This window comes from Nicotiana tomentosiformis, chromosome 1, assembly GCF_000390325.3.
Source record: "Nicotiana tomentosiformis chromosome 1, ASM39032v3, whole genome shotgun sequence".
Lineage (NCBI taxonomy): Eukaryota > Viridiplantae > Streptophyta > Magnoliopsida > Solanales > Solanaceae > Nicotiana > Nicotiana tomentosiformis.
In genome coordinates, this window is record NC_090812.1 from 155,044,507 (window position 1) to 155,057,356 (window position 12,850).

General features: G+C 35.7%; 3 protein-coding genes and 1 pseudogene across 8 annotated transcripts in view; 2 read left to right on the plus strand and 2 right to left on the minus strand.

Annotated features, from left to right (window-relative positions):
• The window catches only part of LOC104116002 (putative pentatricopeptide repeat-containing protein At1g12700, mitochondrial), a 161,600-nt gene that overhangs the window by 102,041 nt on the left and 46,709 nt on the right, over nucleotides 1-12,850 (minus strand). Inside the window, exon 2 of one of the 5 annotated variants that reach the window (XM_070192611.1) lies at nucleotides 9,937-9,950. The exons of the other annotated variants lie outside the window; for them this stretch is intronic. The gene's annotated coding sequence lies outside the window, so the exon portion shown is untranslated. Of the gene's footprint in view, nucleotides 1-9,936; nucleotides 9,951-12,850 lie in introns of those variants that run through there. 5 annotated transcript variants of the gene reach the window in all.
• LOC138894434 (kirola-like) lies at nucleotides 4,618-5,875 on the plus strand. Its single transcript, XM_070179148.1, has 2 exons — nucleotides 4,618-4,857; nucleotides 5,396-5,875. The coding sequence occupies exons 1-2, from the start codon at nucleotides 4,671-4,673 to the stop codon at nucleotides 5,650-5,652; spliced, it is 444 nt and encodes a 147-aa protein (XP_070035249.1). The 5' UTR covers nucleotides 4,618-4,670; the 3' UTR covers nucleotides 5,653-5,875.
• LOC104116000 (inactive protein RESTRICTED TEV MOVEMENT 2-like) lies at nucleotides 6,932-8,890 on the plus strand. Its single transcript, XM_009626752.4, has 2 exons — nucleotides 6,932-7,122; nucleotides 8,119-8,890. The coding sequence occupies exons 1-2, from the start codon at nucleotides 7,008-7,010 to the stop codon at nucleotides 8,766-8,768; spliced, it is 765 nt and encodes a 254-aa protein (XP_009625047.1). The 5' UTR covers nucleotides 6,932-7,007; the 3' UTR covers nucleotides 8,769-8,890.
• Nucleotides 8,972-12,827, minus strand: LOC104116001 (putative pentatricopeptide repeat-containing protein At1g12700, mitochondrial; annotated as a pseudogene). The gene is made up of 4 exons (XR_690743.4): nucleotides 10,194-12,827; nucleotides 9,956-10,107; nucleotides 9,577-9,698; nucleotides 8,972-9,480 (listed from the first exon to the last, which is right to left on the minus strand). The product of XR_690743.4 is annotated as a putative pentatricopeptide repeat-containing protein At1g12700, mitochondrial (transcript).

Here is a 12,850-nt window from a genome sequence, read left to right on the forward strand (position 1 = left end):
TTTCATGATTTTCGAGCCATATTCTGATGTGAGCTTTTTTACAATCATTCATTATGAGTTAGCAAGATAAGATTAATATTCATCATAAATTTTTCTGAAGTTTTAATTTTCTAATTCAAATATATTGTATTTTTAATGTGGGATACACGCGCATATAAGACTAGTTACACAAAATGAGACGAAAGAAGTAATAAATTTTAAAGTCGACATTTTAAACGAAGAGCGGAAGAGGATACTTATTGATAGAGAGATCAAGAAAGCAGGGCTTTAAATTATTTGACTTTCTTGGCAAAATTTAAAAGCAAAGATTTAATTATTTGACCTTCTTGTACAAAAATGTGAAGTTTGGATCTAGCTATTTGTGTAGTAAGACATTAGGGTTTAATATTGTCACGGCCCAAAATCACACTACACGAGTCGTGATGATACCTAGTCTCTAAGACTAGGTAAGCCGATTTCCATTGCATTTTTGAAGTCATTTTTTTTTTTTTGAATTAAATAACTAACCAAAACTAACAGCGAAAATAATTACAATATACAATCTCCCAAGACTGGTAGTACTGAGTCACGAACTCTAACTGAATACATAGAATGATCACGAGGACCGAATATACAATACTGTTTGATTACAAGTTAATAGTACAATGAAATGAAAGGACTCCAAAGAACTGCGACGACCAAGCAGCTCTACCTTGAATCCTTACGATCCCGCTTTAACTCTGCTCAAGTCCGTTATCTTCAATACCTGGCTCTGCACAAAAATGTACAAAAGTGTAGAGTGAGCACACCACAGCGGTGCCCAGTAAGTGTCAAGACTAATCTTAATGGAGTAGAGACAAGATACAGTCAAGACACTCACTAGTCTAATACCCTGTGCAATATAGCAGTATACAATAGTACTGAAAAATAACTAGCAATGATAACAACAACTCAACCAGTGATATCACAACAAGGCAACATACAACAACCAATGATATACACAGTAAGACAATAAGATCACCATTTAATATCGCTCAACAATTAATTAATAAAATTACACCCAGTTAAATCAAGTTCTTCAATTAAATATCCTTCACATATAATTCTACCAATTAACTCTCTTTCAAATATAATTTTTCTCAAATAATTATCTTTCAAATACAATTCTTTCATATAATACTTTCTAAATAAAAATCCTTCCAAATAAATATTTTGAATAAAATTCTTCAATTAAAAGTCACCATGTGACACCTCATTTCATAATCATAAAAATACAGGTCTCGGCCCATTTTTATATTTTTCATAAATACGGGTCTCAGCCCATTTTTCATATCTCCACGGCACTTCATGCCCATAATTAAATCATTATATTTTTTCGGTACATCTTGCCCTCATTTCATATCTCAACTGCACGGACAACTCATGTGCCAAATATCATTATCATTTAATCACAGCACCTCGTGCCCACATTTCATATCACAACCACAATTCACATGCTAATATCTTCAATGTATATAAGATCCACATGATCAATTTATTTTCACTAAAGTGAGTTTAAAAGTTTTTAAATCAATTAAGAAATCAACAAAGAATTAAATTTATTTTTATAAATCATTTGGGTGAAGAAAATAACTTTGCACTTATATCAAAGCATCAGATAAACTACTGATTTGGTTGTAAAACTATTTAATTTAAAAATATAATAATAATTCATTTTATTTAAATCAACTCAATCATCGAAAATCAGTAAAAAAAACCAGAAATATACTTCTTCAGAGTTTCGTACTAAAAGCCAAAGTTAACACAATACAATTAGGAGCATAAAATACATAATAATAATAATAATAATAAAGTCAACTAGTACATCACGGAAGAAGACAAGAATTTACATATTAAATTAAATAAAATCACCCAAGGCAAGAACATGAATAAAGAAATATCAACAGGGCACTCTTGAGGTACTGCCTCGTAGTCCCAAATCATAAATAAATTCACAATATCTCATTTACTTATATCACCTCGGGAGCCTTCACATTTAATTTTAAAGAAATTATTTTCCCGAAATAGCATCCCGCGTTTTAGCCACCCTTATCACACCGCATGACTTCTAGTAGTTCCCCTACTAGCCACGCGTTTCAAGCCACCATTATCTCACCGCATGTGTTTCATCACCCTGAACTTATATCACCGCAATGACTTCTAGTAGTTCCCCTACTAGCCACGTGTTTCAAGCACCCTTATCTCACTGCATGCGTATCAATATCACAATATTTCACAAATCGCACCTCAAGTGCCCAAATATTACAGCATTTCAGAAATTACACATCAAGTGCTCAAATCTTACAACATATCACAGATTGTACATCAGGTGCTCAAATCTTACAACATATCACAAATTGTACATTGAGTTCCCAAATATTACAACTTGCCACAGAAATCAACAATACATTATTTTCTACAATAATGAGTCAACGGCTCGACCATAATGTGCACAAAAATCTTAACAAAATATCCGGAAGTGAACAAATCGACAAAATAATATTTCACATAAAAATCAAGGTGGCAATCATGCCAAATCATCATGTAAAAATAATTTCAACAAACAAGGATCTAGGCATGACAAATAGAGGATTTAATAATTGCCAATAATTTCTAATTTGATACATAAGGGCGTATAATTATTTTAATCAATGAAATTTGCACATATAAACCAAGTACGGACTCGTCACCTCGCGTACATGATTTTCAATTACACAATTTGCACGTAATACTCAATGCCTGAGGGGTAATTCCCCCACTCGAGGTTAAGCAAGACACTTACCTCTTCCAAGTTATGCCGATATTCCAAAATCGCCTTCTTACTTGAATTGACCTCCGGGCCGTTCAAATCTATCCAAATTAATTATATAACTTCATTAAAATTCATCGAAAATAATTCTCGATAATAATACGTCGACTTAAAAATTTATTCCAAAAGGTCAACAAAAGTCAACGCAGGACCCGCCCCTCGGAACCCGACATGATTTTCATGAAATCTGAACACCCATTCCGATACGAGTTCAACCATACCAATTTTATCGAATTCTAATAACAACTCGACTTCCAAATCTTAAATTTTCGTTTTTGGAAGATTTTACAAAAATCTTGATTTTTTTCTCCACTAAATCCGAATTAAATGATGGATTCAAAGACATAATTATGGAAATTAATCAAAACTGAATAAGAATCACTTACCCCAAACACCCACGCAAGAATCTCTCCAAAAATTGCCCTCTACCGAGCTCCAAATTTGGTTTTGAGTTATGAAGCCAAACCCCCATTTTTTTAGCTTTTAATTCTGCCAGATAGGCCTTCTTCGCATTCGCAACCATTGCTTCGCGTTCGCGACCTCCTTGTCGCGTTCGCGAAGGCCAATTATTTTTGCCCCATCATTTTCTCTTCGCGTTCGCGAACCCCTCGCCGCGTTCGTGATGATCAGCAGACCAACTCATTCGCGTTCGCGAAGGCCAAACGATCCCAGGCCCCAAATCTTCCTTTCTTCTTTGCGTTCGCGTTGCCTGGGCCGCGTTCGCGAAGGATTGCCTTGCTCCTTCTTCGCGTTTGCGTTCATAGCTTCGCGTTCGCGAAGGAAAATTCATCAGCTCCTCAAATTCCTCTTCGCGAACGCGAGACACCCTTCGCGTTCGCGAAGAAGGAAACCAAACTTCAGCAACAGCACCCCAATCGGACGTAATTCAAGCTCGACCACACACGCGGCTCATAATACATATTGCGAGGATGCTCGAAACCTTAAGTCACTGAACGGGGCATAAATTCTTAAAACGACAAGTCGGGTCGTTACAAATATAATTACAAATAATATTTTAAAAGACGAAATTAAGACTCGTGCTGATGTCAAGTCGACCCTATATACCTAGGGCGGGGAAACTATAATCTCATTAGACTAAGACCCTAATAGGTGGGCAAGCGTCGTGTATTGCGTATATGACCAGGATGAATTATTTGAGTTGGTTTGTTCGATGTGAATAGGATACGTGAATTTGAGACGTGACATTCACATTTTCTTTTGGTTGCCCTATGCCCAAACTTATCAACTTATAGAGAAAGAAGTTTCTTAATTTAAAGTGCAAAAAAATAAACTTAGAAAAACTGATGAAAAGTTAACAAAGCCATTTCTGATTATATTTTGCAAATCCTTAAAGGACATTATTTTGGGGCTGAAATATAATTCATTTACAATCCTCTCTCACACAATAGGCATATGGCCTTATAGATATTTTAAGGGAAAGGATATTAATTAAACAAATAGATATGACACTCGAAATTGGTCAAGAAAGTCAAATAATTAAAAACCTTGCTTTTAAATTAGCCAAGAAAGTAAAATAATTAATATCCTTGATTTCTTCATCTCGCTATCAATAAGGATCAACTTTGGCTCTTCGTTTGCCAACAAAATAGCCTCCTTAACTAGGGGCAGAGCTAGAGGATGCATGGACTATTTCGCCGAGAAATTATACTATATATACAAGGTCAAAAATATATAATTAGTAATCAATTCAACCTGGACACGCCACTGAAATTCAAAGGGGGTCCACGACTTAAAATTTTACAGCTAACTAAAACCTACAAGTTCTGAATACTTTCTCACCACTTTCTTTTCACAACAATTGCTATTCCGAAGAGAAGAAAATATGGGTGTGAAGGGCAAGTTGATTGCTTCATTAGAGGTGAAGAGTGGAGGACACTCTGTTCAGGATATTTTTCACGTTAATACTCATCATATACCCACCATAAGCCCTAGTAAGATCAACCATTTTGAGATTCATGAAGGTCAAATTATAAAAGTTGGTTCGATCGTTATCTGGAAATACAACGAGGGTAACACACATTTCCCCGCTCTCTTTATATGCATCATTTTCTTATATTTAGGTGTATTTGATTTTGATTATGTTTGATTACCATAAATATATTCTGAGTAAGACATTTTGCATTAAAAAAAAAGAAGAAAAATAGCTTCTTTAGGCGGAAGTCATTTCCCTTAGAGAAAAATATTACAACTATTTTAACTTTTAACTTTCTTCTACTTGCTCCAATTAATCTTTAGACCTTACTATTAGATTTTAGCACTCAAAATTTTATCAAATTAAATGACCTATAAATTTTTAATATTATTACTATTATTATCTTTAATGTATGCTTTCCGTAATATATCTTTCACTCACCAATCAAATATTAGAAAATATTTTCCAAATATTTTGCAGAACAAAACCTTTTTCATGAAAAATTGCTTCAGTCATACCAAACACATTATAATCAAATCTATAATTTTTTCATGAATGTTTATATCTTTTATGAGGAATTGCACTATTGAACTAGGAGTAACATCTCTTGTATTTTTGAATTTTAATGATTATAGATGGAAAAGAAAAGATTGTTAAGGAAGTGATTGAAGCCTTCGATCATCAGAAGAAATCAATCACTTGGAAAGTGATTGGAGGAGATTTGTTAGAGTTGTATAATTACTTCACTATTATCACATCTAGTGAAGATCAGTGGACTACATGGACATTAGTGTACGAGAAGAAAACTGAAGACACCCCTGAGCCTCTCGATTTCTTGGGTGTAGTCCTTGATTTGACCAAAGATATAGATGCCCACCTTCTCAAGAAATAAAAGATCTCTTTATATATATGTGTATGCGCGCGCGCTCGTATGTGATGAATATTTGGCAAGATTGGCTAATTTTAGCCACCGTGTGAAATAAATAATGTCGTGTTGGAGTTATGTATGTCAGTCTCCTTCTATGAATGTATTTTCAGTGGTCAGTTATGTAAGATATAATGAATTTTCCAAGTTTAATATTTTACCTATAATAATTACAAGATATATTTATTAGTGTGCTATCTTTTTCAGCCCCTTTTTGTTTTGATTTCTCTAATGGTAATATGGGAATTAATATTTACACAAATAGTCATTGAGGCACTCGAAAGCCCCTTTTTGTTTTGATTTCTCTAATGGTAATATGGGAATTAATATTTACACAAATAGTCATTGAGGCACTCGAAAGCGACTGGTACAATAAGGGATAGGTCGGGGAAAGTACACAAACAACCAATCTAGGGGTGCTATTTATTTTGTCCTTAAATTTTAAACTGAAAATCTTAATTTCAAGATATTTGTGACCCAAAAAAATTGAACTAAAAAACTAAAATTTATAACACATTGAGTAATTCCTAAATAACAGCGTTGGGTTTCATAATATGAGAATTGTTCCGCGGTTAGCCAGTTAGGCTCGTAACGCACGTGCTAATTTTGGCTTCCACAATAAAGCACATTATGGTAACGAAAAATGAATAAAGTAGGACTTTTATGCAAAGAAAGAGTAAACAATTTAGGCGAAGGTTGGAGAAATGAAGAACCCCACATTGAAGAATATAGGGAGAAAATACAAAAGTGGTCGATCTGCTGAAATTAATTGCATTCACTAGCCAAAAAATGTATAAAATATATACATATTTTGAATACAATACGCATATACAACCAAAAAAAAAATTGTCAGCTATTATTTTTGGGAGCGTCTAAAATATACATTTCTCCAAGAATGTACCAACTTCTCTTGTGCCAAAAGATACACTTCCAACAATAAAAGAAACTCTCTTCAGCATGCAGGAAGAATACCACAAAGTTACCCAAAGAAACTTCTGCGGGAAAAATTGTTCAATAGGAAACTGCAAATTTTGAACTTCAGGTTTCCTATTGTGGGAGTTTTTCTCATGTTTATTTATTGTACAAGAAAACTATGTAGAGTAAAGAAAAGGTTTAAAAAAACAGGAATGGAAATAAGTTAAGGAATATGTAATTTGGAAGAAAACAGATAAAGCAATTCAAGAAAGTTCTCTTTGAGGAATTTTCTGTGTGTATATATATACACACTACAAACTTCATCCTTTCCATCAACAAGAACAAAGAACAAAGGATAAAAGGAAATACTACATATTAGCAAAAGAGAAAGAAAAGAAACACAGGAAATGGGTTCAAAGGGAGCTGCAGTTGCTACACCAACTCAAATATATGAAGATTTTGTACCAACATCAAAACTGGTTCAAGAAGAACTCTCTGACACTCTTCACCTTAATATTCCAGGTGCTATTCTTTACTCATTCCTGTCATTAATCATCTGTTTCCTCCTCCCACCACTGACGGATTTATACTAGATGTGGATTCAGTACATCTATCGGAAACAGCCTCTACCTCACACGAGGTAGGGGTGAGGTTTGCGTACATCCCACCCCCGGATCCCACTCGTGGGAACACACTAGATATGTTGCTGTTGTGGATTCAGTAAATTATATTGCATCTAACTCGCACTATATATATGTAAGTGCTCGCCCGTGTGAGAAACAAGTTGGCACATATATAAAGAGTAAAACAAACTGAGTTAAATTTTGGATTCACCTCCCTCTCCCGCCAAAACGGTGCATGCAATACACTTGCGACAGAATGATTTATAGACTGATCCAGTATTTAAAAGCAGTGGGTGACCTCTCAATATATATTGATACTTTAAATAAAAAATTCTTTAAAATTTCTACAGAACATATATACAGATGACTCCAGCTGGTGCACACCGCAACTAGTTACTAGTATATGTTGAATTCACCACTGGTGATATTAACCTTACAACATGATGAGAAATTACAGGGATTCTATAAAATGAAAATTTTGCTATACTGCTAAATGAGATTTTTTCCGCTATGCTCAGAATAATGTTAACAATTCTCCAGAAAATGAAAAGTTCATAATTGGATGAAGACGCTGCATCTCACAGTAACTTATTCCATGCCTCATGTCAACTAAGATATCTGAGAAGTCATGTACCCACATCAGGCGTGACCGTTGTTATTTTCCTAATAATTTTCATAGTTAACCTTAAAGGGCAGCCCAGTGCACTAAGCTCCCGCTATGCGCGGGGTCCGGGGAAGGGCCGGACCACAAGGGTCTATCGTGCGCACTCTTACCCTGTATTTCTGCAAGAGGCTATTTCCACGGCAATAGTTAACCTTAAAGATTGAAATTCTATCTTCTGGAACATATTGATTTCATATATGATAACACACTGATGAAGATTGAAATCATCAGGTTTCAAGAAGGAACAGGTGAGGGTTCAACTGACCAAAACGGGAATTCTGAAGATCAGCGGACAAAGGCCGATTGGGCAAAATAAATGGCAGAGGTTTCAGAAGGACTTTCCTGTTGCAGAAAATTGTGACAAAAGTAAAATCAGTGCAAAATTTGAAAACGGCATTCTTCATGTTAAACAGCCAAAACTGATAACTTCAACACTGAAAAAGGACAAGGAATTGCGAGCCTCAGAAGCTGAGAATACCACTGCTAAAAGACAGAAGACCTCTTTAAGAGAGGAATTTACTAAGCAGGATAATGCTGATATTAATAACCCAGCTAAAGAGCCAGCAAAAGAAGAACAAGACAGCACTAGTCCTAAAACCAGTGAGCAAACAGAGGCTAGAAATCTTGGAGAAAAATCACTAGCAGATAAAAGTAGTTCAAGTAGTTCTTACAGTGAATCTGAAAGTGATGAATCGTCTGATGATTCGACAGATGATGAAACAACCAGAAAAGCTAGCTGTTTGGCTGCAAACCTGAAGAAGCCAAGGAAAATGATGAAAATGACTCTTGTTGCTCTGTTGATTCTTGGTATTGGGGTCTATGTCGCCAACATGATGAAGTCTGCGAACGAAGCTGAAGAAATGGATCTAGTTTTTCTGTAGCCCCAAATTGGTTGGGATATTTGCATTTCCTCCCAGCTGACTGTGAATAGAATAACTATTCAATTTCTAAACTGTAATCAATCAATTTGTTTGAATAAATCATAAGTGTTAATGAGGTGAAATGGTCTGCATCTCATGTGTGCTTTCTAAAGTGGAGGGCAAATGACCAAATCCATGTCCTAAGCGTTCATTTAACTCGAAGATAAAGCAGAAAACATGACTGTAAAAGGGAAATGGGATCAGGAAGCAGAGTATCTGCATCTGAGGTCTCTAACCATCTAGCAGCAGTTAAGATATGACAAGAAGAACTCGGGCAGTTCCAGTTAGTCAACTAAAATATGACAAGAACTTACCCGGCTAAGTTCATATTAATACAACTTAACTTCCAAAACACTTCAATGTTTCAGAAAATAAATTATAAAAATACTTAAAATAGATGGTAGCTATAATCATCCTTGCCAGCCTCTGTGTTCAAGAGGACACTAAACGTAAGTAACATGCCTCCGCAATCTTCGTCACGGTAGAATTTGCATTCGGAATGATGGATGAATCAGATGGTGTCATTGCAGCTGATGATATAGCTTCTCTAGGCAAATGGCACAACGATTCCATCGAAGAACATGACTTCTCATTTACATTGAACATGCATTAACCTTTTCAGCACCTATGGACTGTGGAGATGTATATTTAGAGTGAGCCATCTCCTCTTCATCTGCCAAAGGCATGAATACTTAGTTGCATCAGAACCGGTAATAATAAGCCAATCACAGTAGTTGGAACGGGTACATGATGAAAATATGAGACGGACCTCTGAATTTTTCTTGACAACCAGAAATGGACAGAGTGAATCCATGCAAGGATCAGTTTTGACAAGTTCACCTTCCAATTCCGAGAAAACAGCTGAAGGATCATCGGTAAGGAAGGATTTGCCTGAAATAGGAAAAGATGTCAATTTACTGTACAAAAGTGAAATTTTCAATAGTCTTCCAACAGCATTAAAATGTCATTGTTTGTTAATCTCAAGACAAACATCTATTAGCTTGAACAAAGCCTCCTTAACATCGACTTGGCTTGTGTAAATAAGGCGGAAGAGAATACGAATATTTTGTTAAAGCCATGTAAGCAACCTCGGCAGCATAATACCTTAAGACTAGTAAAGAGCACTGGAATGCTATTCCTAGACTTACAATGTATCCTGAATGAATGTAAATCCGAGTTCAAGTAGAAAGCTTCCCAGGATTTTCTAAGCGGCAAACCCTCTCTTGACATTAATGCAGCCTTCTCAAGATCTTCAACCTCATCGTTAATAGCCAAAACAATTTGATAACAAGTCTAAAATCTGAAAAGCAATAAAACATCAGTCAACATAGATGTGTGTGATGCCGAATGGGGGAAAGAAAAGCGTTGAAGCTTAAGAATACAAACCTCAGTTGGTCATCTCAGTTTAAAATGGTAACACGGCCTGTAAGCATTCCCTTCATTGAGCGCTTGCTCATGCTATGTGCAGTGAAGACCAGAACAGAGTCATTTGTTTTGTGCGACTGATATCCATAATTCGAGGCTTAACACCGCATCCATAACATTAAACCCATTCTTCCGCTGTAAAAGCTTCTCCGGGAGTTTTACTACTTTGCTGATTTCCTCTGTAAAAGGAATAACTGCACTAGTATATAGCGAACTTGTTAGCCTTGTATTCTAGTCGAAATTTTCTTATCTCTAAAGTCGCATTGTATTCTAGTCGAAAGTTTTCTAATCTCTAAAGTCACATTGTATTCTAGTCGAAGTTTTCTTAGCTCTAAAGTCAGAGAAGAGTATTGTTTCCTGGAGAAGAATATACCAGCACCATGCTTCACTCCGTCATGGAGAAAGAAGCTTCTCATCTGACAGGAAGCTGTTATTGATTCTCAAAATGATAGAAAATGATAACACCTGACGACTACTAAACACCACTGAAAAAACTATTCTTAGACTTATGATGTGTATAGATAAGAAAACTCACATCATTTGTCATATTAAGAGTGAAATAAAATATGATATCCAAGATAAAGTAGAGTGGAATAACAATCAAATATTAGAACTGATGTACCTCCTCAATAAGCTTACTTGGATGTTCTAACTGACATTCTTTCACCTTCTGCATTTCCATTAGATGCGATTTCCTTTGCAGAGGTAAAAGGAAATTACATCATAATGATAAATATAGCTGAATAAACCAAGTGAAATAAATATTCACTTTTTACTTCCCGAGTGAAACTGTGGTATCATCCTCACTTGTGGGAATTCACTGGGTTTGTTGTTGTTGAGTGAGTGAAACTGTGGTATCATGTTAAGCAAAGAAGGATCCTCGGCGATAAGGTGTATAAGTAACTTTGCTGTAGCTGCATCAAATGAGAAGCCCCTTCCAGTCATTTCCTTCAAAAGAGTTGCCATTTCACTAGTTCTGCGAAACTTGAGAAATCCTCGAACAATAATATTGTACGTGGCATTTATCTGGAGAACAACCATTATCTTCCATTTTTTTAAGCATATCTTTAGCTTCATCTAACAACCCTTCTAGACAAAACCCATTTATTATCATATTGTAAGTTATCACATTGGGAGACAATCCAATTAAAGAAAGCTTCTCAAAAATAGCACGAGCTTCGTCGACCTTACCATTTCTACATAATCCGTCAATTACAATACCGTAAAGTTCAATATCAGTATATTCTTTCTTTCTTTCCAACTCATGAAAAAACAATAAAGCTTTCTCAACAAGCCCATTCGGAAAATAACCACCAAGCAAAATGACATTAGTGCATATATTAGGTTTGAGCCCTGTAGATAGCATCTCAGCAAAGAAGTTTTCAACAAAGTCAGTTCTTCCAACTTCAAATAGACCTTGCAAGATAGTACTGTATGTAACAATGTTAGGTTTCGGTCCATTTCGACAAATTACACAAAACAAATGCATGGCTTCATCCAATTTCTTTTTCTTACAGTATCCATTAATTAATATGTTATAGCTAATAATCGTAGGCTCGATGATCTTATCTATCATGGAATCGAAAAGTCTCCTTGCTCTATCCATTTGACCGGGCAAGCAATATCCATCAATTATCACATTGTAGGTGACCACATTAGGCTCTACGCCTTTTTCAATCATGTGTCTCATTACCTCCTCGGCATCTTCAACTTTCCCTTCTTTGCATAATCCATCTGTTACAATGGCCAAAGTGTGCACATTTGGATAAATATTAAGATTTACCATTTCAAAGAACAAAGGCCAAACCTTTTCCCACTTACCAAACTTACAGAGACCATCAATCAACGAATTATATGTCCAGAGGAATGCCTTTTTGTTACAAATCTCTTCAAAAAAGGCTAACTGCGGCATCTAACATTCTATCTTTCCATAGGGCCTAGTGCTTCCTTGTTCCATTACCCGTGCCAAATCGAAAGTTTTTTTGAGTATGGCCACTTTTGCTAAGCCCATTCATGACTGTGGAATACATGAATTCGTTCGGCTCACAAATATTCTCTCTCACCAACTTTTTGAACAAGTTAACTGCATCTTTTATCTTATTTTCCGCAAAGAGTCCCCTTAGTAAGGTACTAAATGTGACAACATTAAATGGAATCATTCTTCAAGTAAATGGCTAACACCGAAAATCCGCAATCAGTACGATGCATTAGGCAATAGCTGTTAATCACGATACACAAGATGTAATCACTGATTGGGATATTAGATTTCAGCATTTGTCGAAAAGGGGGAACAACAGCAGAGTAATGCTTCATATTTACCATAGTCTTTAATAATTTCGAGAAGCTAAAAACAGAAGGAAGAGACTGAGATCTGACCATTCGACGAAAGAGACACACAGCATCATCTAAACACTTGACATTCTCAATATTGCTATGAGGTGTAGAAAAATCTCCGATTGCAATTGCCGAAGCAGAATGGGAATTAGCAAAGAAGGAGATAAAGGGAATAATACCATTGGAAGAGTAACGAAGCAGAGAAATTGTCGTCATCTGATTGCAATTGCTGAAGAGAAATTCGGTTTGCCCTAATTTGAGTTTTTGGCCAATATTGTCAGGTA